The 27260-nt window shown below is 35.9% G+C and overlaps 1 protein-coding gene across 1 annotated transcript; it reads left to right on the top strand.

The window, feature by feature from the left end:
* Positions 1-1199: 1199 nt before the first annotated feature.
* Positions 1200-8759, top strand: LOC144440649 (bifunctional peptidase and arginyl-hydroxylase JMJD5-like). The gene is made up of 7 exons (XM_078130035.1): positions 1200-1523; positions 2028-2192; positions 3471-3655; positions 4381-4513; positions 6075-6128; positions 6913-7152; positions 8586-8759. Exons 1-7 carry the CDS (start codon positions 1200-1202, stop codon positions 8757-8759), a joined length of 1275 nt encoding a protein of 424 aa, XP_077986161.1.
* The last annotated feature ends 18501 nt before the right edge of the window (positions 8760-27260 follow it).

Here is a 27260-nt window from a genome sequence, read left to right as displayed (position 1 = left end):
AGTCAAACTATGACAAAACTGTATGTGATATTGGCGAATTTACACAAGATTTACTGCTGAATGGTGAATTACATTACTTTTCGATTTGGTGAATTGATATCTGAAGATACTGGTGCACACACACACACACACACACACACACACACACACACACACACACACACACACACACACACCATGTTGTCAAATATACCCCCGTTCTTGATTTTTTTTTTAATTCGAAATATCCACCATGCCCTCCATATAATTGTGTTTTGACACGATATCATAGCCAACCAGTCACCCTATGTACACAAATGTTTCATTTGTTGATTCAAGATTGATCAATTTCCGACACCACTTTATATCATATCCCCCTTTATCTTACAGCACGTTTTAGAGTAACCCCTCCCAAAGGTATATTTTCAATTACTCCTCATCTGTAATAGTTTCATATATCATTGTATTTTCAGACAGAGGGAGTAGTGATAACCGTCGGGACTAACGGGACTCACTGTCACTGGCTACCGTGCTAAGACAACGGCCTAGAATTGATGCTATTCCGATTCCTGTCATTGTTGGAACGTGCCAATAAAGTGTATATATGTGTACGAGTATACGCTCACTATTCTCTGAACACCTTTCTTCTCGTATATCTTTGCCATTTCCGGGCTCAATTTCGAAAGAACAAAATATGGAGAAAGAAATAAGATATTTGTGATAAGAAGCTTAACTGAAAAGTCTGTGAAAAAATCTACTTTATTAAAATGATTGAAATTTGTAAGAATTATTGTTCACTTTTAAATTAAGTTTGGGTATTGGCTTCTAATGTGTGACTTTTATCATGTTTACCAACTAAAATAAAATCAAGACAAATTGGCAGTTTGTCAAATTAACATGATGTTTGCAAGTTTTATGTGTGTAGTAAGCGGACGGAAATGAAGTGAGCCATCAGCGATGTGGCTTGGTAACAAATGTATAGTGCAGCAGCTCACCACATGGCCCATACACGCATACACGCGAACCACGAACAGTACTAAATAGCGCCACCGACGGTGATATTTCATACAAAATGGCTGCGCCCTGTATGCTGTACAAACAAACACGTGCAGTTGTTTATGTTCTGATTTTTCCAGTTTGTGCATGAACCTGACATTTTCAAGTAGTTCCCATGGCACGACGATAAACGCTTTGATGTTAAAAAAATCAGCAAAGGTAGTATGACTTCCCTTCCAGAACTTTTGAAAGAAATTGCTCCAACTTCAAAAGGATATTTTGAACTGGCGAAAACACTGCAAGAGAAAACCGGAAGTGCGATACATTTAAAATTAGATTGTTGCATAAACTGTTACTTCAAGAATGAGTATAAACGATGTACGCAGCTTACAGGGGAAATTCTTGCATACACCTGGGAAAAACTAAACACGGGACACTGGAAAGACGTGGATATAGCGTGGAGGCATCTCTACTCCATTGCATCGTTGTTGAAATGTCTTGCGTTGATGTGCAGTCAAGGGCCAGACGGTTGTCATTGTAACTGTAAGGTGCGTAAAATGATATTGGTGATCTGGTATAGTGCTAACTTGGTATGCAGAAAAAGAAAAAGCAGACCTCAACTTCTTCTCTCCATCATGTGTGCACTGACCCCGAATCATCCCACTACTATTATACCAGGCAAATGAGTCATACATCAAATGTTTATGGGGGTGGGGGGCTGCCAAAACATGATGGCACGAATGCGTAACCTTGGATGCCTCTGCAAACCAGGTGTTTGCAAAGTTTTTGTTTTTGCAAATACTGCGTTTTGAACTCATAGTTTTCACCTACATGTATCTGTTATCAAAAAATCACTTAAAGTCTACAAGCAAGATAAAAACAGATTCAACTTTGTCAATCTAGTACATCATGTGCTCAGCCTTTCTGAATTATGTAGAACACAAACAAGGAGGAGAAGAAGAAAGTTTCTCCAAGCCATACATTGAACTTTCAAAGTTAATGTTCAATGGTTTTGTTTGTTTTGTTTTTTCTTATTGTGTTTTGTTTAACAGGAAGCCCTCAAAGCCTGTGATATGGGATTATTGATGGGAGCTCCAATTATGGATGATATTCTCAGTCACCTAGCAACAAGAATTCATCAACTGCAAAGAGGAGAAAATGAAAAGGGGAAAATCAGTCCGAAAGAAAGCGAAGTGTTGCCTCAAAATGAAGACAAGGTATGCATTGTGATTGGATGACTATTCTAAAACCATAATTTTAATGAGATTGAAGCCTGTTTATTGGACTGTTGAGATACATTATTAACTGGTTGTACCTCCTAACCTCCACATTCTCAGTCTGTTTACTGTGCTGTTGAGATAATAAAGTTAGCTGTTCATACCTCCTAAACCAATGCAAGGGTAGGAGGTATGACTACTTAACAATGTATCTTAACAGCACAGTAAACAGGCTAGTGAGGTTGCTGCTGGTTGTATAAATTGACAGGAAGTGTGATTTTGGTTTTTGGTTAACATTATATTTAATAATTACTGTCAAAATTATATTATGGCTATGCCCCAGAATTTTTGTGTTGTTTTTTCTTGACAATTTCTAAGTTTACAAGAGACTACAAACAAATAATATGTGTACATGTAGTGCTATAATTTAAAAGGTGTTTGATTTGATTTGAAAATCACCATTACTACAATCACAATCTGATGATGTCATCATTTCAACCTTCGCATCAAAATACCAAGCTAGAATTGCATTCATACCAGAAACTGGTTTTCTTGAAAAACAAATTATGAATAGCTCAGAAAAAGACAAATGTTACTTCTATCGTTTTTAACACAGGAGATATATTTGTCTTGTTCTTGACCATTGATATATTAACTTATAATGTGTCATATTCATCCAGTCTTCAGTGATTGGCTTACATCATGTCATGTGGTATAGACGTGACCTATATTGACATCAATTTGCATAGCGCAAGACACTAGTCATGTTCTAATTATGGTAGGGCAATAATAGTCATGTAGTGTGATAGTTTTTTTTTTATAGTGATTTGTTTTGAATATACAAAGAATATGTACCAGAGAACACTGATGTGTTATAAAACACTTATTCCCTGGCTTTATTTAGGCACTAGTTGACATCATATTACCCTTGTGTTGACGCAACAACAATTCTCAGTACCTGCAATAGCTTTTTAGCTCATGCTAGAGGGTCAAAATAGAACAAAAATGTCTATTTACATGTCTTCTCATTTGCGCCTATGGTAATGAATGGGAAGCCTGTGGAATGGAAGTTAAGGTGTCGACCAACAAATCGAATGTTCGTTATTTTTATGATGCACCTAGGCAGTAATATTGTATTTCAGGTAGCGAGAATTGCCCTGTTTGGCTTTCAGCCTCGGGAAATAGTTGCTGCATAACAGCCCTATGGGTAATAGACGTCTACTAGTCTCCTCATAGCCAGACAAGAAGTGCATACTTGATTACTTTATTTGTATTTAGGTCCATGTTTCCAAGAAAATGAAGTTAATAGACAATATACCACACATCAACAAAGACAGAGAGATAAAACATGTTGAGAGTCCATCATTAGAACATTTCCAGTCAGCATATATGAATACCAAAACACCAGTTGTACTCCAAGGAGCGATGCAACATTGGCCTGCCATGGCAACCAGAAGATGGAGGTAAGGGTTGAAAGGTCATAGTTCAATATATTTAGTCTTTCCATGTACAAGGAATTTATTTAAAGACAGAGTTTTATTATCTTCATACGTAAAATAATAATAATACTTTTTTGTCATATGTGTAAAAAGATGTAAAATGAAATTTGTAGTGGTATTGCAAATAATGAAAATAACATTTCAGATGACAAAATTTACAGTTTACTAGGACAAAGGATGCAGTAGGTAAAAACCTTGATACTACAACAATATTATGACTCTGAACATGGAGTTGGATAAAAGCTGTTTTTGACACGATTACTTTTGGTTTTAATGGATTTATAACATGTACCAGCAGAGGGTAATGAAAAATGTGACTGAAGGCCACACTACATACCCACAAGAACACTGTAACCCTATTGACATTTCATAATGAACATTGTGTAGTGGCTGAAATGTGTTCCATATATTAGCACAATGTTACTGTACCAGGTTGAGTAATATGTAAGAATTAGTCTTATGGAATTACATGAACACCTTATAAATGTTCTCATGATATACTGAATCCTTGGTTTATGGTAACTTCTGCATATGTGGCTCACCACCCATTGGGTAGTCAGGAACAATAGTCTTTCCATTTACAAAGACAGGATGACTATCAAACTATATCCATTCTAAGGCTGTAGGGTCTTGTTATAATAATTAACAATCCATCATCATCTTTACGTATTTCTAATTGTTGTTTGTAGTCTTGACTACCTCCATCAGATTGCCGGCTGGAGAACCGTTCCAATTGAGCTTGGTGCTAGGTACACTGATGAAGGCTGGTCACAGACGTTAATGACTGTTTCTGAGTTTATTGATAAATACATACAGAATGCGGTAAGTGATAGTGGTAGTGGTAGTAATAGTGGTAGTGGAGGTGTCATATATTGGTAAGGCCTAAAAAATAATTGTTTGGTTCAGGTTACCCAACCCCACCTAGTTTTTTTATGTATTTGAGATAAAACAAATAAAAATAATGAAAATAGTGAAGTCTGCAAGAAATAATGGATATGGAAACTGACATCAACTTAAAAGACACTACAAAACTGTTCTTCCAATTTGTAATGGCTGTACATCTGATGACAAGAAACCAATAACACAGAGACCATATGGAAAACAACGGAAAACATAACTACATGAACATAGACACTCACACATGAAACAATTTTTTAATAAAATATTTTTAAGAAATTACCTAGCCCACCTATTGTAAAATTGTATCGGAACCACACAATTTTTTTAGGCCTAAAGGCAATAGTATTCAATGTTGGGACACAAATGGTCAATATGAAGTATTTGTATTCAGTTCAGTTCATTTAGGGACAAGTATCTGCAGATAATAAAGTCCCTCAGTTCCTGTTAGTCGTGCAAAAATTCTGATCAATATTGTTCTTGAAATCATTTGTGTCTTTTGACACGATTACATGGTTCAGCAAAGCGTTCCATTCATGACGCGAACAGGAAATGAATATCTACGATTATATAGTTGTGCAGGTGGCTTCTGAAGTTTATAGTTGTGACCTCGGGTTGCTGTGTACATACTCCTTGTCATGGTAACTGTGCAGTCCTCAATGTTATTCAGTATTTTGTAGACCTCGACCATATTCATGTACATGTAGATGATTTCACACACATTTTGAACTGAAACTTTAAAAAATGTCTATCGTGAAAACCAACAATGTAATTGTGTGTCATAATTGGCAATTTTGGAAATCAAAGAGAGTCTAGAAATCATTGCTCAATAGACTTTTTGAAATGATTGAAAGCCAAAAACGTATTGCACAGATTAGAGATACCAAATGTAACTACTCCAGAAATTACTCCACAATAGAATTTTAGACATGATTTAAATCCAAAATGTCTATCCTGAAGACCAAAAAAAAAGTGTGATGCATCACAATTTACATTTTTGAAACTCATACAGAATCTACAAATCACTGGACAATAGACAGTTTTTGCATGGTTGAAAATCCCGATTTAAAAACATAGTCCTTGCACAATTGACATTTTGCAGATTCCAAAATTACAATGGTGCTGCATGGTTACATTTTTTGATGTGCAGAATAGATATTTTGGAATTTTATATATAGTGCGAAACTATTAATCATGCAGTCATTCCATCGACTACATCAGATGTCAAAAATATCAACCGTGCTGCACAATTACATTTTTGGTCTGCGATAGCCAATTTATTTTAACAAAAATTGATGATTAATTTATATGACATGCACTGCATGTGTGCATCTTCTAATTTGATTCCCATTCTTCATGTTTATCTTCTCTTTATCTACTGGACGCAATGTGTCATGGATTATTGATTGAGTGATTGATTGATTGTCATAATCCAAGCTGTGGTACTTTCATGTAAAAGTCATTTTTTTGTGTTTTATGATTTCAGGGTTCTAAGAATTCAGATATTGGCTATCTTGCACAACATCAGCTCTTTGATCAGGTAAGCACAAATTATGATTTAATACATACATGTACTTGAAATGAAATATGTTCTCAATAATCATAACTTAATCGTGTTTGCTTCCCAAAAGGTACATACAAGTTTGGTTGTCGGTAGTGGAGTAGTTAAGTCAGTGGCCTCTTACCACTGTAGTCGAGGCTTGAGCCCAGGTCAGGGTTTGGCTCAATTTGCCAGGCTGTAAGTAAGAAGAGTGTCATTCAGTTTGACTCTACAAGGTTTTACTCGGACACTGTTAATAAAAGGTTATTATTACTATTGTTAAACATGTATCAGTGATTAATTGAACCGTTGTGCATGCATACTAGTGGTATTTGCACGGCAGTGCAATACTGCAAACATTGCGTACCTGCTTGCAAATAATATGTAAATGAGGGTGTGATTGTTCATTGTACACCAAAATGAGTGATCATACAGTATCATTTTTACAGGAATTTGCTGTTTCAGATAAACATATATAATAATAACGTACAGAAACCCATTCTGTGCGAGTTCCAGTATGAGCATTCAGAATTACTTGCATGAGTGCATGCAGTGTTTTCTGCTGCACTTTTACTCACTACACTCATGAAAGTTTGGCCATAGAGGGCACTGCAAGTATCTGGTACTGATGGGCTTGAGATTGTAGTGTCTGATGTTTATACTTTATAGCCATCATGATCTTTCTCAGGGAAATCATGAAAAATTGTTTTTTGAAGGATATTTACATATGTCTTTCTAAAATGCAATTTTATTCACCATTAAATAATCAATTACTTGACATCAGATTCCAGAATTGAAGAAGGATATCTGTATTCCTGACTACTGTTGCCTTGGTAATGAGGATGATGATGTTGATATCAATGCATGGTTTGGCCCAAGAGGAACTGTGTCACCATTACACCATGATCCCAAATACAACTGTTTGGCACAGGTTGTAGGCAGGAAATATGTCAGACTCTACTCAGAGGATGTCAGTGAAAGTGTCTATCCACATGACGGCCATTTACTGAATAACACTAGTCAGGTAATATTGGAATTTAGCAGTCAATTAAAAGGACATAAACTCAGTTTATATGAATTTTGAGGTAATTTTTTTGCTTCATATTTAAAGCTATACCTGTAATGTATTACTTACTTAAAGCATACAATTTACCTAAACTGTCACTAGTCTTACTGCAAGATGTTGACACTTTGCTTATGCGTAATAGGAGCACCATGTGTGCTGCCTCCGGTAGTCAGGGCAAATGGATGTGACTTAACGTCACTCCCTCACAGCTTCATCCCTAAAAGCAGTGTACATTAAAGAGGCGCATACTGAGTTTATATGTTTTTTTAGCATAATTGCTAGGTACACACGGTATTCTCCTTACTAAACAATACTTATACCACTACTTGCAATTGAGTGAACTCAACCTGGTATTAAGATATAGCGTATAAACGATCCGATGACGTAATTTATTATATGTATAATAATGTTCAAGAAATGCCTACTATGCAATCAGCTGTTCTAACAATGCTTGAAGGCAATTGCAATGTTATCAAAAGCATACACCAACATTGACATTATACAAGAATGGTTCAATCAAAGTTATATATAAGTATATTCACTTGAGTAAAAAGTTATAAAATCAGCTTAAGCCAATTAAGATTAAGAAGATGTACATTTACAGTTACTTTTCTAAGAAGTAAATATTAAACCATCATGTGCTATTAACAGAAGTCAAACCTGATATTCGGGCGAATTACATGTAACGATTTCATGAGATAGTAGTTGTAGTTTAGTATAGTGACATTTTACAATAGGAATACACAAAAAGAAGCATTTTTCACCCAGCCCTTTCAGGGCTTATAAGTCACTCTAAATCAAAATTTTACAGTACATCGAATAAGCCTAGTAAAGATACCGTCACAACAAAACAAATATATACAAAATGAATGACACAAATGAATTACACAGTACTTATATATATATATATATATATATATATATATATATATATATATATATATATATATATATATATATATATATATATATATATATATATATATATATATATATATAATCTTTCATAATTACACTTACATAATTACACTTACGCTAAAATTTAAAAGCCACTTTATGCTAATAATTGTGTTGATAATGCCAAAGGACTGTTGTTAATGTCATCAAAGACAATTCATAAATATTAATGCTAGAAAAGTGCAATCAATATTTTATGCAAGCATTTTCACCAAGGTAAAAAAGATTTTAAACTTAGCCTGTGTCACTTTAAATGCACACTTCTTACTTTTTAGTTCCAAATTTACACTGTGTTTCCTAAAGGCTAGAATTTCACAAAGTTGAAATGACAAAAAGACTTGTTTTCTTAATTTCCAATGTTCTTCCAGTATAAGTAGGATAGGTTGTCAAAAAGATCATTGACTTAAAGTATTTTATTTTTCCATTTCTTGTAGGTAGACGTCGAAAATCCAAACTTAGAAAAGTTTCCTTTGTTCACTTCAGCAACTTATCAGGAGTGTATCCTCCAACCAGGTGATATACTGTACATTCCACCCAAATGTTGGCACTACATTCGATCACTGGATGTCAGTTTCTCTGTAAGTTTCTGGTGGTCGTCTTCATCATGATGTTGCAGCTGCCATATTTGTGCATTTAATGTTGTATTTATTCTGTACCATACTACTCTCTCAGATAGTGTGTGAGTTGAGTAAGTACAGACCGACTGCTTTTGAAGAGGAAGGGAGAACTTGGGAATCTAGGAAAGGGCGCCCTCTATAGATGACCATAATATTATCCACCCACTCCAAAGTTGGTCAAGTTGTGAAGAGTCTCCATAAATGAGCAAAGTGGTCAATACATTTCCCAAGGACTCTTAATGTGATGAGTTTTGGAGACAAGGTTTCCAGAATTTTACAAGTTGGTATTATTGTGCCAAATTTAATGTTTTTATATATTATTCTTGCAGCTGTGCAAGTTATAGAGCAAGATTTAATTTTTCCTGGTGATTTATCAAAACTACACAACAATTTTTCTTGAAACTGTAGAATGATTATTTACGTACCGACTAATTTTACATGTAAATAAAGTCCAAAATAAGACTGTACAAGAATGGAAACTCTTATTTTTTTCATCTTCATGGTAACAAGCATGCCTCGAAGATATGTAACACGGCATTATAGATAAACAGTCTTTCATATCCAGAGGCTAATAGTCATTCACCTATTAAACCCATTGCAACTCTAACTTCAGACGAAGAGATTGCATTCTTGTATTTATCAATGACTCGTATCAAATTTATATGTAATACCACTGACTAAGTATGATAAACTGAATTCAGTTTACAAAGTGTCAGACAAAAGAGATACGATGTCACATTAAAAAACGCTAACAGAAATATGCCTTAGCATTCAATTTAACTTTTCTTCCAAACACAACTTGAAAATTTTACCTGAAAATTTTCAACTGCACACTTCAGTCTTCTACAATAGATTGACCCGTTGTTAGGCTCACGTATCGATAAGGTCACATCTACTGAATAGTGGGTTAATCTGTTGACAAAGACTGAAGTGGGCGGTCGAAAATTTCAGGTAAATTTTCAAGGTGTGTTTGGAACAAAAGTTAAATTGAATACTATGGTTTACCAACACAGATTAATTTCCATTTGAAGATATATGCCTTTAATAGTAGAAGTGATACCTACACACATAGCTGGGTCAAAATTTATCAATGGCTAATATCAAATTTATGTGTAATACTGCCGACTAATATGATAAACTGAATTCACTTTACAAAGTGTTAGAGAAAAAGATAAGATGTCACACAAAAGTTAATAGAAAATATGCCATCATGGAAGTGATACCTAATCACATAGCAGTGTCAAAATGCATTTAAACAGTGTGATATCTTGTTTTCTGTCAAATTGCCAAGTGTTGGGGTTTTCCCTCGTGTCTTCAGACAGCTGTAGAAGTTAAAACAATCACGGTTTGTGAGAATAAACTCCTTATATTGCTGTGAATATACACAAGGTCATTGACCTTTCAGAGTGACAGATGATGCATTCCCACCAAACTTGCCCGGGACAGAAATATGGTTCCGTCAAAGAAATCCACAACATTATGGATAAAAGTGGGACAATTTTTTCTTTTTTACGTTCGAACAGGATATTATGATCTTATACAGGAAGTGATGTCATTTAAGCAGTGCCTAAAATAGTAGACCAGCTTTAGTTTAGGATTGAGATCTAGGTTAAAAAACCAGTTGTCTGGTACAGCTATAGATAATCCCATTAATTCATGAAAGGATAATCACATTTTATCCTTATTAAGATAAAACTAATGCAATGACCTGGGATTAAAACATTGCCCTTTAAAACAGATGTTTCAAGCTTGGGCTCATTGCCAATGTTTAAATGGCTGTATCAACATTTGTAAAATATTGGAAAATATCCAAAGATAATATTATCTAGCTAAGAAGAGCCAATGTATTTGTCATCTATGCTTCGGAGACTATTATTTTCTGCATTTAAACCAAAAATATTATTATCATGTGACACAAAAATGGAGGGGGGGGGGGCTTCAATTGACACCCTAACAAGTCCTTCAAGAGAATCAATTTGAGAATGTTTTAAGTGATGGGCTCAACTGTGTGTGTGTGTGTGTGTGTGTGTGTGTGTGTGTGTGTGTGTGTGTGTGTGTGTGTTTTGATCATTAGTGATCTGCACATGTATACAGGCTCTGAAGCAGTTGACTTCAAACATGTGAAAAATTTTGCTACCATTTCCTGGATGCATCGCAAATATTTTGTTGTTTTTCTAAGTGCACAGGAGAAATGCTTTTAGCTTATATTTCAAGGTACTAAAATACAATTAAAATTGTGACTCCTGACACAAACATTGTCAGGCTTAACAAAAACCTTTACTAACACTGCTACATTTTGTGGTCAGGCTTCACAAAAACCTTTACTAACAGTGCTACATTTTAATTATTATCTGGCAACAAAAATCTTACTAACATTGCTACATTGTATCATCTGGCTGGACAACAATCTTACTAACATTGCTACATTGTATCTTACCAAGAGAGATATTTGTTGAGCAAGATGATAAAATGTAGCACTGTTGGTGATATTTTTGGTGAGCCAGATGATAAAATGTAGCAGTGCTAGTGATATTTGTGTTGAGCCAGATGATAAAATGTAGCAGTGTTAGTGATATTTTTGGTGAGCCTGACAATAAAATGTAAGTGTTTATAAGATTGTTGTCGAATCAGATGATGTTTTGTTTCAGATTTCATGTCCAGCATATTGAAGTATATTGAAGATTCACTCAGTAACTGATCAGATCTGGTGATAAATTACTTTATAATATGGTCACTGTTGACAAACATCACTGAAACTCCTGGTTCTCATATACATATTTTTGTCATTGACATTGCAATATGGGTATTAGTAAGGACAATACTTCAGACATATTGACATATTCAAAATTAAACAAAATACAATGAATGTAGTATTGAATTAGGGACTTTACATCTTGTTGCAGATCTTGCGAGTTCTGCAAATATACGTAGCAACAATGGTAGTCAAACGTGATCATGGTCAAGCTTTCGCCATGGCCATGTGTGATGATGTTGAGAACAATAGTGTTACTAAGCATGTGACACTTTTAGCTTGGCCGTCCTCACGTATGGTTGCTATGAATGCAATGGCTCACGCAAGACACATAGTTTCGAAGATATTTGATCTTTTGATTTGGTGAGTTGAAAAACATTACTCAAAGTGGTAATATTGATGAGGACTGAGTATTTATTTTGGATTTGTAATTTATAAAACAATTTTATCATGGCTTCCTAATGTGAAACAACACATGCCAAGTCTTTGTTTTTAACTCAATACATTGCAACATGTGCAAATATGTAAAATCTTTGTTATTGTATGTACAATGGCAAACTTTTTTACATATTTTTTATAGCTTTTTATAACATATTGAGTTACAAACACAGACTTTGTTAACATTGTTCACATTGATTTTCCAAGGCGGAAGCCATGATGAAATTGTTTTATGAATTAAAAATCCAAAATAAATACCCAATCCTCATGCATATGATACACTTTAAACTTACAAAGTGTATCATTCTATTTATATACTATACTAAACCCAGAGGGTTATCAGTTATAGATTACTTACACACCTATCACCCCAGAAAAGTATGAGACCGACCCAACCCACAGATAAAAAATATACATGAAACACAAACCGTTTCAGTGATGTCTGATGCGACTGACTATTTCAGAGAGTTCAAGAAACTGATATAAGCTTGCACACAGTATACATCTAATAATTTAATGTTTTACCACTCTCAGTGTTATCAGCTATATAGCTTACTTACACACCTATTACCCTACAAAGTTGGAGACCTACCCGACCTGCAGATAAAAATATGCGCAAAACGCACACATTGTTGATGATATCTGATGCAATTGACTTACTACAGTGAGTTCAAAAAACTGGCTTAAACTTGCAAACTATATAAATCTATTAATAATTTACTAAAACTCAATTTTATAAGTTCTGAGTAGTTCACTTACTCAACTACATGTATGACACCCACAGATAAAAATATGAACACATGTGACCCACATTTAAGCTATATATATGTCTAATAAATATGGCTGTATTACCATCAGTCAAAAACAAGCCATAATTCTGCAAAACATATCAATCTATTTATACTTATAAACTCAGAGAGTAATCAGTTGTGAGTACAGATCATTTACTCACCTACAACTGCTGACATCAGACTGTGGACAGACGGAAACTGTTACAAACAGGGAACGTAAACAGATGAATTGGATTAACAGCACCTGGCAGAGCATGTTGTAGCAGCAGAGACTTGTATTACAAACCATGGTTTGGTATAAAGAACAGTTTTATGGTCTCTTTATGTGTACATGAAATGCCAGGGGAACTGGAAATTTGTTTGTGAACTGTATTATTTTGTAAAGTAGCCATGAAACTGTTCTTATGAAATGATGAATCGTAATGCAAGTCTCTGCACTTCCAATATGCTGTGCCAAGTGTTATTAATCCATTTCAGTTGTTTACTTTCCATGCTTGTAACAGGTCCTGTTTGTCCATGGTAAGGTGTCGACAGTTGTAATACCAGACAGCCAAAGTTTATAACCCAGCTATCTCTAGCTCAGAGTGATTAAATTCAGGCCCAGTCTGTAAGTAATAAGAGTCTGATTCAATTCAACCCTAGGGTATGACGCTAGGGATCTAAAGTTACTGTGGTTTATGTCTCATATTTGCTCTCTGACCTTGTATTGTATGAATTAAAGACCTGATATACAAATATGTTCACACTTGTGATTCCCTGTGCCAACAATTTTACACTTTTTCACACCATAACATACTAGTAGAAGTGTAAACATCAAATACGTTCCTTTGGGAATAAGGAGTCGATGGATGATCATTCTATACTAGAAATGCTAGGTATTTTTGGTCCATTCAACAAACTAAAATATGTGTCAATAGACTACTACTCCGTCTATTTTAAGACAAATTCTCAGATATTTCAACTGTTTTATGGTACCGCATGCACACCAAACTATTAAGGTTATCAGTGCCATGTTCCTCCACTTCTATGTACTTTTACAAAAAATGTATTTTTCCCACACTCAAATTTGTGTTGTATGTATGTATGTATGTATGTATGTATGTATGTATGTATGTATGTATGTATGTATGTATGTGTGTTTGTGTGTATGTATGTATGTATGTATGTATGTATGTATGTATGTATGTATGCATGTAAGTATGTTTGTTTGTGTTTATGTATGGGTGTGTTTTTATATGTGGGGGGGGGGGGACAGAGAAGACAATGGACTACTTGTCATCTAATTGACTTTATTATGTACACTCAGGTATGTTTATTGAAAATTTTACTGCTTTGTACTGTGTACAGCCATTTCATATGAGCTACTGCATATCATAGTGCCTATTGTGGTATGTCCACCTACCAGATTCTCGTAACCTACAGTGCCTTGTCTGTTTTTAGATAGAAAGCAATAGAAAAGATGAAAATGGAGTATTTGAAAAGAATCTGTCTTACATTGAAGAAAAAGGTCAATGACCCCGACAGCGTCCACACATACTCTGACTGCGACTTTAAAACAAGTCGGCAGCAGTTGGCAACAAGTAACTTATTCGTAACCCCGACTTCGTCGTGAGTCGAATTATATTCATTCAATTTAAAACTTAAATTCACCAATTTGTACAGTTTCATAGAGTTGCATCGTGTGTACGTAATTTATGAGGGGACATTTACTCTTGTTCACTTTGAGTCTATCAGTCGTGGCCATTCAGTGCAGTGCAATCGTTCACCGTGTCCTTATTCTAGGGACAACCTAGCTATGTCGTCAGGAAAACAACCACATGGTGGAAATTAAACCCCTGATCATGAACAGAACTATATTGTACTAGGTACTGTGCATACTGCACCCGGAGATATAAGCCAAATGTTATGACTCATAAACCCATATGCGAATTTCAAAGTTCGCTAAATACCAACTCGGATCTCTTATTCCATAGGAATGAGGAGTGACTGATCAAGCTTGGACAGTTGTCACCTTTAGTAAAGAGTTTTGCACAAGAGGACCAGTATCATGTTTTAATACCTTCTAGTATTTGGTTGTTTGGGATGAGGAAAAAAGCATTATACGGTTTGGAGTAGATTGCCATTTGATAACACAATCTTGGCATACAAATGGAGAGATTTGTTGTGCAACTTTTATTATGATGATATCAAGGACACCCTTCTTACCTTACTCGGAGAGACCACTTGAGTGTAGTACTCAATATTGAAAGCGAAGCCTTGTCATGCGAGGCAGTGTTTGACTAACAGGTTGCACCAGCTTATTTTTAATTTCAGTGACATGACAGATGACTTGGTCGTACTTTGTCGATATGATTACTTTTAAGGTCACCGTACTCAACCTGAGCTAGGTCACCTGTTACAATGTAAGGGCTTTTTGATTTGATTTTCCCATGTTTGTTTATGAAGATAAATTGAGAACTCTAGCTGGGAGGTAATTTTCATGGTGATGGGAAAAAAAAGTGTTGCACAAATCTAGCTATTTGCCATTTGAATAAGTTCTACACATTCGCCTTCTATTCGACACAATTAAAGTTAGATTATATTGCAGACATTTGCCTTTAAAAAATAAAGGCATTTCAAGCAATAACAATTCGGAGAATGGTCTGACCTCTGGCCCACGATTAGCGGAAATTTAAATATTCATGAATTATTTTTTCGAGTTTTACCCTTGTATTTTGAGACAAATACTATATATAGTGATTACTGCCACCATGTCAAACCAAAATGAAGTCTGGTTGTGCTAAAATGTTACACACAAAAGAATGTTTCAAAAAATTAGCGGGGAAATGTCTGGAACAGAAGTCGTCAACTTTCTGGTAGCAAGTCGTTTAGTTGTAATTTTGCCAGTATATTTCGCAAGTCATATGTACGGTTGCGGTCTTTCATTACACTTGTCATGCTGTCTATAAACTAGAAATTGATGAGCCACGTGTCTGTCTGCTAAAATGGGGATAAAAGATACATTTAATAGAAATCTCTGACCCCAGAATTCAGAGTTCACTACCCTCACTGCAGTATCTTTGTCATGCGAAGCCATCTATTCCAACTCTTTCCGACCACCGTCTATTTATAAGTTGATTGAGCACTGCAGTAATCAGATGTCAACGTAGCTATTTTAAACGGAGTAAAATAGAAAAACAGGGTAGTCAGCTAGAAGAAGAAATGAATCCAGCAAAAAAAAGTGGCCACTGTATCTATATTTGAAACTTGACCGCCATTTTGTAGGTTTGATAAAAAGTCACAAAGCAAAACATGTACCTCGCAGAAATATGTAACGCAAAATTTGTACCTAAAAAGGGAGAATAACGGATCGTCACTAAGTTTCATGTCTGTGCCGACGTCGTTTTTTGAGACTCTAAATATAATAAGGGAAATGATAATATGAAACTCAACTTTATTTGCGCGCTGCATAGTAAATGCATGTTACTCATGCTCTCGCAAAAGGGGACCTTCTACTGTTGCCGCAAATAGGCCTATTTGTTTTACGACAATGACCCAACGCACTTGCCCTCCTGGGCCTTCTATACAGTTCTGACCATCAAGACCATACCAGAGTATATTATTTTGTATATTCAAAATGTTAACAGAAAGTAATAAATGCAATGTTTAGAGCAAAATATTAAAACAAGAATTAAAGTAATAAATGATATTTGATTAAGTTTGCTCTCAGTATCGATGTCCACTATATTAACACTAGCCCCATCTACACGGCACTAAAAATCCTACCTGAGGTAGGATTCAGGATAGTTTGAAGCCCGTGTAGACGCAAACTGTCCTGAAACCCTCCTGACTTCGTCCTATGTACTGTCAGGACGGAGTCAGGAGGGAACGCGCGACATCTACTGCGCAACGTTCCTACGTGTAGACACAAATCTATCCTACCTCAGGTACTGCCTCAGGTAGGACGACCTACGTGTAGATGGGGCTACTGACACCCCCCTCCCCCTCTACACCCACACATCCGCGCGCGCCACTATGTAGTAATCGCACGTTATGTAGCTGAGGGGCGGAGAAGGTTAAGCTTCATAGCTTATGCGACAAACGTAGACAGTCGCCAACCACGATCCAGACATTTTGTGATATGGGAAAAAATGCTGTAAAAGTCCATATTCTTATTGAAAATCTGTGATCCATAACACAAAGTTCACCGCCCTCTAGTATAGCATTGATATTACACAGACTGTTCTATTGAAGCCCTGTCGGCAATGTCTAATTTCACGATTTGATGGTTCGCCATATCCTCGGGGGAGAATTTACTTAGCTGTTGGGACAGGTGTGTGGCCGATTAAATTGGATCTTTTGCCCCTTCTAAAGTGGAAAGTCGAAATAATGTCCCGACCCTTCCAGACCAGTGCTTTGGTTAAACGTTTTTTGTCATGCACACCGACATTACTTCATCATTTCTGTACTGATAAACGGGAGAAAGTATTTGTATCATTAAAGGTACACGCAAGCTATAAGTTTACACGTTTTCCGGGGCGTATTTTTTTTTTACTGTATATTGAAAGATACTCGCAGTACAATACGTATTCTATCTCGTGAAGCCTACTTGGCCATTACATGCAATCGACTGAACTCGAACATGGTATTAAGACATAACTTATATAAAATATCCGATGACGTAATTTATTATACGTACAAAAAATGTGGAGGAAATCCCTGCTATGCAATCAATTGTTTTAAAGTGCCAGTGCCAGAAGAGAAGTGTAATGTCAATGCATGAACATTTTACTAGAGGTTTTATGTACTAAATATTTTCACTTTTAATATATATAAAAAAAACTTCTGTCATTTCAGAGGGATTTGCCTTAGGATGGGATAACACGTGTTATTTCACCCTAAGGCAAAAACTGCTGAAAATGACAAAAACACCCAAAACCCCCTCCCTTGTCGATTCCTTTTTGCATGTTCAAACAGCTTTATAATGACTGTAATGATGTCAATATTCCTCTAAAGCGTTAGTGTTTGTTTTGTAATCAGTATTTTTTTTAATTTTTTTTTTTTACAGAGATCGACTTTTCGTAAACGTGGTCTCGGTTCAAGACCGTTAATGTAGAGTGTACCTCAGGCACAATCTTTAATTCATTTAAAAGCTAAACATTTCTAAACTTTGCCATACGAAAGCTTGTTCCTGGCCCGTTTTACAATAACAAAGGAAATGCTGATTCACCGTCATGCAAGTTTTCAAAGAAATCTACAATTTATTGTTATTTTCTCGTCGAATTAACACTGTGCAGCAGACCGCTAAGGATAGTGGGCTGATTCTAAAAATGGCTTAAATTTGGAATAATTTTGACATCTACTAAAAAAAAAATTAAAAAAAAAAATTGTACGGCGACCCCTCATTTGTTCCTTAATTTGAACTGAAAATGAGTTTAAGTTTTCCTAAACAAAGTATCAGAAAACATTTATTTCTGAGGCGTAAATACGTTATTAATGTGTCCTCAACATGGAAGACTTTCCCGTAGTCTGCTTACTGTATGATGGACGTATGACATGGTGTGATAGGTAGGGGTGAGTTCAGATAGCCTCCCTCTATGGACGTATTATCCCACAGACCCCAAGTATGCTCGTCTTTAAAGCAGCGTCAATCGGGATATCAGACTTACTGTGTAGAGTTCAGAAGAGTGTATGTCATTGTGAGCAACATAAAAAGCACTTATAGTTCCACAACAGATTTTTCACATTTAACTTTTATTGCAGTTTACTCCTGACGATCCCTATCAAATTTGACCATTTTTATTGACTGGGCCCACCACTGACGACTGTAAACAATGTCAAAAAAAAGTGGGATCGATTTCCCTTCTTCCTTCCTCTGAACGACTCTAAACTCAGAAACCAAACTATTTAGAAGACATTAAAGTGATACCTTATGAAGTGAGAGTTATGCTATCTTAGAAATTTACACTTTAAATCGGAAATAAAAATCACATGGCCAAAACCGTCGAAGCCAGTCATCAGTCACTCCATCTGTCCGTCTGCCTTCGATGGAATTTGTCCTGACTTGACCCTTTTCAATGCTGATAGCTACGCATATGTGATGTACCCAAGGGTGTTAAGAAGGGGCATTCTGAGAGAGAAAGGTGACCCCCAGCTAAGACATCCTTTTAAAAACGTAAAACTTTAAATGAGTCTAAAAGGTTATGAGTATGGACTGATCGTCTCCACTTGGTAGACTTATACATACATACATACATACATATAACATACATACATACATACATACATACATACATACATACATACATGTACATACATACATGTACATACATACATACATACATACATACATACATACATACATACATACATACATACATACATACATACACACACACACATACATACATACATACATACATACATACATACATACATACATACATACATACATACATACATACATACATACACACAGCTACAAATGTAGGTATGTATTTCGATGCAGGCAGGCAGACAGACAGACACACACACACACACACACATACATACATACATACATACATACATACATACATACATACATACATCCATCCATCCATCCATCCATCCATACATACATACATACATACATACATACATACATACATACATACATACATACATACATACATACATATGTATCTTACGTTTATCCATGCACTCAGAGACAGAAAACCCCAAAATATAAACAATTAGCCTAACTTTTTCATAATATGGATTGCCATAGTGGACGTAATATTAATCTTCAAATATTCATCAGTATGTAGACTTCTAGAGTCATTGAACCATAGACAGTGGAGGGGAACCCATCAAATATCTATGATGTAACTCACAGCAGAGTGTAAAATTAACGTGTCAGTTCTACGAACATTTACTTTTAGTATTTTGTTTTAAATGACGTATTATGATGTTATCTTTACCAAAATAGATGACTCAATTAGTCGTAGGAGACGATCGGTATTTTAATTTTTTGAGGCTTCTTGACAAGGATGGGTTTGGTATCCTAGATACAACTTTCTCGAGAAGACAGTCAAGAAAACTTGAAGAAAAGGGCAAGTTCTCTACCACAGTAAGTGAGTGTTAGCGCAATACCTTCTGTAAAGTAGATGAAACCGTACGTTACAATTAATTGTAGAATGTAAGTAAATTTATCATATCAATGTTTAAGATCATGTTCAGTATACAGCCTAGATAGTTTCATCCGTAGTTATTAGTGTAATGTCATTTTCCCAGTATTTTGAACGATGTAGGCATCCGTACCGGAAAAGCTTTTTGCTCAGAGCAGCCTGTCAATTTTCTGTAACTAGTAAAATTTGTAGTCCCTGAAAGTTAAATATTAAAGTTTCCTGAAGTGGATTTCTCTTCCAATTTAAACTGATTTATTTGCAGTTCAGTACGTTTTGATAGGAGAGCGAAGATGTAAAAATAACATTGGATAAAGTACTGATGTAAAACCATAATAAATGATGAACGTGGTTCAGGAGTAGTTTGTTTTGAGCCAGTTGTTAAAAATCTAGGTCGTCTGCCCTTTCTTTTCGCATGTGTATCTTTTCACACGTTGTCTCGAACTTTCTCACCCGAATCTGTTCAAACCCCCACAAATTCTCAACTGCATCTTTTCATCAAACTCTGCCAGGTCAAAGGTCGTGTCACAGTTGTAGTTTCGTATCACTCAACCAGAGTCATTAAATGATTTATTCACCCGATGTGCGTGACGTCAGACGTAAACATTTGCATTAACTAGGTCATAATTTATTACCCGGATTATCGTCTACATGTAGTTTGCACGTCTGGGTCAAGTAGTACACTACAATGTAAAGTTTCATGTCCTGTGAAGTAAATGTTAGCTTCGACAACAAACATGTGAACGAATAAAACATCAATTTTTTCACGAAAAAGACAATGAATATATTCAAATCATTTGGGCTTGCTTTGGGAGAGACACTGACCTCCGTTCCGGAATCATGAAAGCATGAAATCAAGATTTATTTAATATGTCAACTTTGATGTCTAAGAAAATAAAAAGAGCAAATACTAATAGTAGGTGTCTATTATTAAAGAAGAAAATGGGAAAACGAAAGAAATCCTATGTACAAACTAACACCAAGGAGAGAGAGAGAGAGAGAGAGAGAGAGAGAGAGAGAGAGAGAGAGAGAGAGAGAGAGAGAGAGAGAGAGAGAGAGAGAGAGAGAGAGAGAGAGAGAGAGAGAGAGAGAGAGAGAGAGAGAGAGAGAGAGAGAGAGAGAGAGAGAGAGGGGGGGAGGGAGGGAGGGAGGGAGAGACAGACAAACAGACAGACAGGCAGACAGACAGACAGACAAAGACTGAGACAGAGAGAGGGGGCAGCACTCACGCTCACACACACACACACACACACACACACACACACACATACACATACACACACGCTCACACATGTATGTTTCTATCTGTGCGTGCGTGCGAGCGCAGGCACATGCTCGCACACACACACACAATCATATACACACATACATATGTACATACACACTCATAGATAGATAGACATAACATGTACAAAGGAAGAATAATGAATACGCCGGATGAGATAAAACACAAGAAGGAAAAAAACACAGACGCATTCAATCAGTCTATCGATAGTCAGCAGGGGGAAAGTTGTATGAAAGCATGGAAAACGTTAAAGAATGGATATAGTTAACGTTGACGAAATCGTGGCCACCCAACAAACAGAAAGTACACCCATCCTGTGCATAATCTACATCTGATAACACTCAAAGCTAAAAGTTGTCCCGTATAATAACATTTAACGGAGAAACCTAAATATTATGGTGATTTAGTACTTCAATCTGTAGAAATGACAGACTGCAAATTTAGCTAATACTTGCGTGCATTAGGCAATGTTAATAAAACAGAAATGTGAGATTAGCCCTCTGTATTCTTCTAATACATGGCGTTATACACGTAGTTCGAACTGCAGGAAATATATATGCGATTGATTTATAGCAAACTTGGCGAACACATGTATGGCAAAATACTGGAAAACTTCTCAATCGCCGGTGAGGCATGTTTTACATGTACACTGTAATATACTGTCTCTAGATCGACGGTCGATTAGATAACGTAATCTTAATGGGTTTAGTTTTTTTTCCTACTGGCCTTGACAAGACGTACCACGTGACTGGTGTCTTTTTAGGCGAAATGTTTCAGTTGCATGCCATATAGCAAGTGACGTTCTCTGCTGATCGAAATTTTATGTATTTACAGTGATTTGGTGATGAAGCACTATTCAAAAAGTAATATATGTGTACACATGTATGTAATAATACGTACGATTGATATAAACAGCTATACGTTACAAGAGCAGTTTAGGGACCGTCTCATTGTGTCACCGTATCTAAAGGCAGCGAAATGTATTCCTCTCGTACGCGTGTTCTCCTCGCTCGCACAAAAGTTAGAAATATCTGATAGAAGTGCAGGGGGAGCAACATAAATGCATTGTTGGCCACAGTCGTTGCGATTGATAGGATTGAAAATAAACAACCACCAAATATGACCATTACCGTGATTTAGGGATCGTCTCATGTTGTCACTTACTCTAAATGGAGCGAAATGTATTCCACTGTCTGGAAACAAAAGTAATGGCAATGCAGAATGAATGAACAACATACAAGTGGCAAATATGTTGACCAGCTGTAGTCGCTACACCTTCTTTGCGTGTCACTGTCACAGCAGGCTCAAATGTGCAAACACTGGCATCTATTGGGTGCTGCTTTGTTAGCATCAATGCTTTGCTGCTTTTTTTTTTTAAATATAGTCACCTTGCATTTCACTTTTGCTCTTACCGCCCAACCACTTCACTTAAACAGAAGAGAACACACATTTCAGTACATGAGCTAATTTAGTACATGTAACAAAAAGAGTGCACATAATCTACCAATATTTTCCAACGTGTTTTCACGTCACATTAGAGAATTTCTCTGTACTTTATCTTTTGCTTTTAGATCCGTTCTCCTGGATCAAATCTGACTATACTTTGACAAAACCTACACAGATAATTAGATTACGTCACTAATTACGTCATTAAATTAATTTCCATTTTAAAGTATTTATATCATCACATTAACTCATCACATCCTAAAATACTTATAGTCTTCGAAATAATTTACATTGAAATAACCATTTACTGATGCTACATCTGTATTTGACATTAAAATTTGCATAAAAGTATAGAGATGTATTTTTGCAGTAACTACGAGTTATACTACACATAGCGACTGGTTTAAGTAGGGTTTCATATGTCATTGAAATAACGGGGAAAAGGGCGAAGTTCTGGACTATGTCCCCTTCATTTATCAATCACCAAATACGAACACTACTCGCAATGTAGGTTCATGTCACATTCTAGGTTTGCCTAACCTCTTCATCGCCAAACACTTTCCCGCCAGAATTAGGGGACAAAATCGTTGTTGTTTTTCAATAAATATTTGTCAAATTTTAACTCTTTTTTAAATAAAGTTCGTGGAAATTATCCTTAGTCACACATTCGCGTCAAAAGTTTGGATCTAAAGTCAACTTTTTTTTACGAAAAGGGGATAAATTAGTCTCTTTATTTTTCAATGATATTAAAAGTAGTTAAGTACAATTGTCACCGTGAGACCAAAGCGTAATCCTTCGTTGAGTGAGTCCTTACTTTGAAGTACTTACAACGGAGACAAAACAGAAAACTACTGTTTCTTTTCCATCATTGCAAAAGAAATCCGTCTGAGTAGTTTTGTCATTAGGATGTGAGGCTTGTTCAATCTGGCGTCTCTGTGAAACACAATTTGCGTGATTATCGTTCACGATATTGATACAATGCTTGTGAATTTACCACTGCTTTTTGACGACTGTATTTTGACGAAGTCTACTGGGACTAGACAGGCTTCCTGTCATCAATCACATTGTTATTCTTGTTAATACTCCAACGTTTATTTTATACCGCCTAAATCTGATTCTTAAAGCGGTGACCCGTTTAGTGTCAAGCAACCTTTGAAAGCCGCCATGAAAAACCATTTTGTGACTGGTAAAATTGATCGTTTTGAAACAAATGTTTTGATACCAAATCATCAATAGAGATATCTTCTATGGCTTTATTCAAAAATAAATTTAAAATGTGTCAAAAATGATGAAAAACGAGCATTTTATACAACCAAAAAAGCGCGGGAATGGTTAAAAACACGAACCTACACGTGAAGTTATGAAATACACATCGTTTTTCGAGATAAAGTACAAGATGGCTGGCTACTTTTGAATTTAAATGATGCTGATGCTGTCAGTGATATCTAGTGAAGAGAATGTTAGACAGTTCACTGAGATTGAAACCGGGTTCATCTGTGTTCAGTTAAATTTTCAGTGCCTAAAAAAACAAAAATCTGCTTGCCAAATGCTCATTTTTTTCTGTTGCAATTCTGGAAGTTGTGGAAAGGTCGATGGTGCAAGAGAGTGAATATCTGTCACTTAACTGACAGCAACGCTATCGTTTTATTTCCCCAGACGTTCAAAATACTCAGCATGCTATCACATAGAGGTGTGATAGTAAGCAATTAAGTCTTAAAGCCATTCATGATATGGTTTGAGTTTAAACGTCGTACAAATTGTAATCGGAAGTCCTCTGTACCAGCCGCCACAAGCCTTTTATATCGTTGATAGTAAAGATTCGTGAATTTTTTAAATTTGTCCAAAAATCTGCATTTTCGCTTTTAAAGCGTTTTATATCAATCAGACGTGTCTTTAGTTGTACTATCAATCCCCAATTGTCAGATTGCTTGGTTGGTAGTCAAAAGGTCGGAGAATTTCTGAATCCTTTGACGATTCTGACGTCAGCACTGCACGTGTGTAAATTCCTTCCATCGAACCAGAAACATCAGCTTTAGTCTTTCACTGACTGCTGAGTGAGAACTACATGTAGGATTGCAATCAGCTATTGACTTTTGTAAGAGAAGGTCCTTGGATTTTCAAGTTGCATTTTACCTCCATTGAATGAAGTCAATATACTCCATCAATGAAAGAAAGAAAGAAAGAAAGAAAGAAAGAAAGAAAGAAAGAAAGAAAGAAAGAAAGAAAGAAAGAAAGAAAGAAAGAAAGAAAGAAAGAAAGAAAGAAAGAAAGAAAGAAAGAAGACAGGCAGGCAGGGAAGGAGGGAAGGAAGGAGGGCGTGGGAAGTCACGGAGGGAAGAAAGAAACCAGACAGATAGCACTGTTAATAGAAAACTCTGAAGTTTTGGAATGAATGTATACTTTGTCTATGCTGCAACAATAACATATCGCGAGAACGAAAACAAAACATTGCTTGCAAAATGTCTAGGCGAAGTATTTAAGAATCCTAAGTTACATACGTAGGTCGATGGAATTGTGGGGATGCATGAGTTCTGCTCTTTGGAGAATTCTTGGAGTGTTGTGGATCAGTAAGCTTTTTAGAATGGTGGATGAGTTCAAGCTGATAGACTGATCATTGCGATCAGTTCATTACCATAATTGATCATGTGACTGTCGCCTAAGTGATATATCAATACTGAAATTCTGACTGATCGATCAAGTTTTAAATAAATTGATCCAATTGTTTAGTTAACGAAGAGCTGTGCAAATCTGGATATCTTCTAAGTTTCGATTCATATAACGCATTATGTAACTCGACTTTGCTGAAACATATTCAATCATTGCTAGAAACCTGGATTTTTTTTGCATCAATACATTTTTAGTCAACAAAAATGAAGAACACGATGATACACTTTTGGTTTCAACGCAAATTGCCACTGACACCAGACTCCTAGAGACGCCGCACTTGCGTATAAACCTCAGTGTCATCCAAGTTATACTCACTTCAACACGCATGCTCACATCGATATTATGATAGCTTATGGAAGTATTCCATTAGATGAAAAATTATGTCTAATGTTATACTGTGGAACTTTTAATATGTTTAGACTTAACCCTGATCTTCAAGTTATCCATCAATATCTGATTGCATATCTACACTGTACAGATTCAAATTCTAGGATCGGTTTCAATGTACCATGCAATGTGTTTATGGCTTCTGTGAAGCTTAAATATTTGTGACTATGAATAAAACTACATACTGCAATTTCACACAACCTATGTTTTTGCGCATGTACAAACTATTCTATACTGCTTACACTGTAATACACAGTGGATAATTATGTTACTATATTTATCCCATCTACATATACATAATCATTATACGAAGAGATAATTTTATGTGGCGGAAGCTTCTAAGCAACAAAGAGGTTATTATGTGGTAAAATTAATTAGCCTCAGTGCCTTTAACTGTTCGCCGTTTTTGTGTAACATTACTGTTTGTCCGTTAAACCTTCACATTTCACGTGGCACTACCTTTCTATTAGTCGGACATTGCATGCCTACATACTGTCCATCCAACATTCATTGTACCTGTTTGGGGGCATATTATAATTTTGTGAGATGGTGATAAGGTTTGATGATCACAAGGCTGTCACACGTTTTATCAAGAGCAACAAAACGTTATACAAAACTTACAAAAACAACACTCCTTATATTACCTATTGAAGAATTAACAGGGAAACGAATCGAGATTTTCAATTTTATAATAATAGTAAATATATGTTTTGAATGACTTCGCCATCATCCGCATTTATTGGTGACACATACAGTAACACCCAGAGGGTTGTATGTCTACGTACAATAGCAATACTTCGCAATGCTTCATAAACAAGCGGCAAATTCCTTATGTGTTAATAGCGATTGTAACAACTATCTTTGTACCCATCTCTGCCTCATTATTTTCAAACAACTAGTGATATACACGATGGTGATTTTCTACAACCCTTCTCACACACTTTAGTAAAACCGCCCACGTTTTCTCATTTGGAAAATCTGTGGATTATGCTAACACAATGTGAAATTAATTTTGGCAAACACTTGTAATTTCTTTTTAGGTTGAGAAAGTATGCAACCAACTTCAGAATACAGACTTTCCGAGCAAAAGGTGAAACGTTTGGCTTAGGTAATAAAGAATGCAATTTGAACACTCCTGTACATTTAAATGAGAACGAAACCACGATGATACATTAGCTGTCATTTTGAATTTCCCAGCAACTTTGGCAATGAATAGATGTATAACTTGAAACCGACGGGAAATGAGTAATATGAGTTTTGATAGCCTTATTTTATTACGCTTCTCTCGGTGCTGACTTATTCATGATAGAGTAGATACGTAATGACTCCGTATAATGTTGTGACCCGTTTCCTCCTTCATCAGCCTGCGACGGGTGGTTTCACAGAATTGGCCTACTTCATACCGAGATAAGGTCAAGGTCGACATCTGTATAAACGTCGCTGCAATTTGTCATCTCGCTTTTAAGATCATTTGTAATAATCATAGACCTCGATGGCCTCAAAAGTAAGAATTTAATTGATTGAGTTGGGGTCATAGTAACAATTGCAGTGTGTTTTACGTGAAATGTAATATTTGTATAC

This window comes from Glandiceps talaboti, chromosome 10, assembly GCF_964340395.1.
Source record: "Glandiceps talaboti chromosome 10, keGlaTala1.1, whole genome shotgun sequence".
Taxonomy (NCBI): Eukaryota; Metazoa; Hemichordata; class Enteropneusta; family Spengelidae; genus Glandiceps; species Glandiceps talaboti.
Note: the sequence above shows the minus strand (reverse complement) of the source record. Positions and strands in the feature narration are given on the sequence as shown.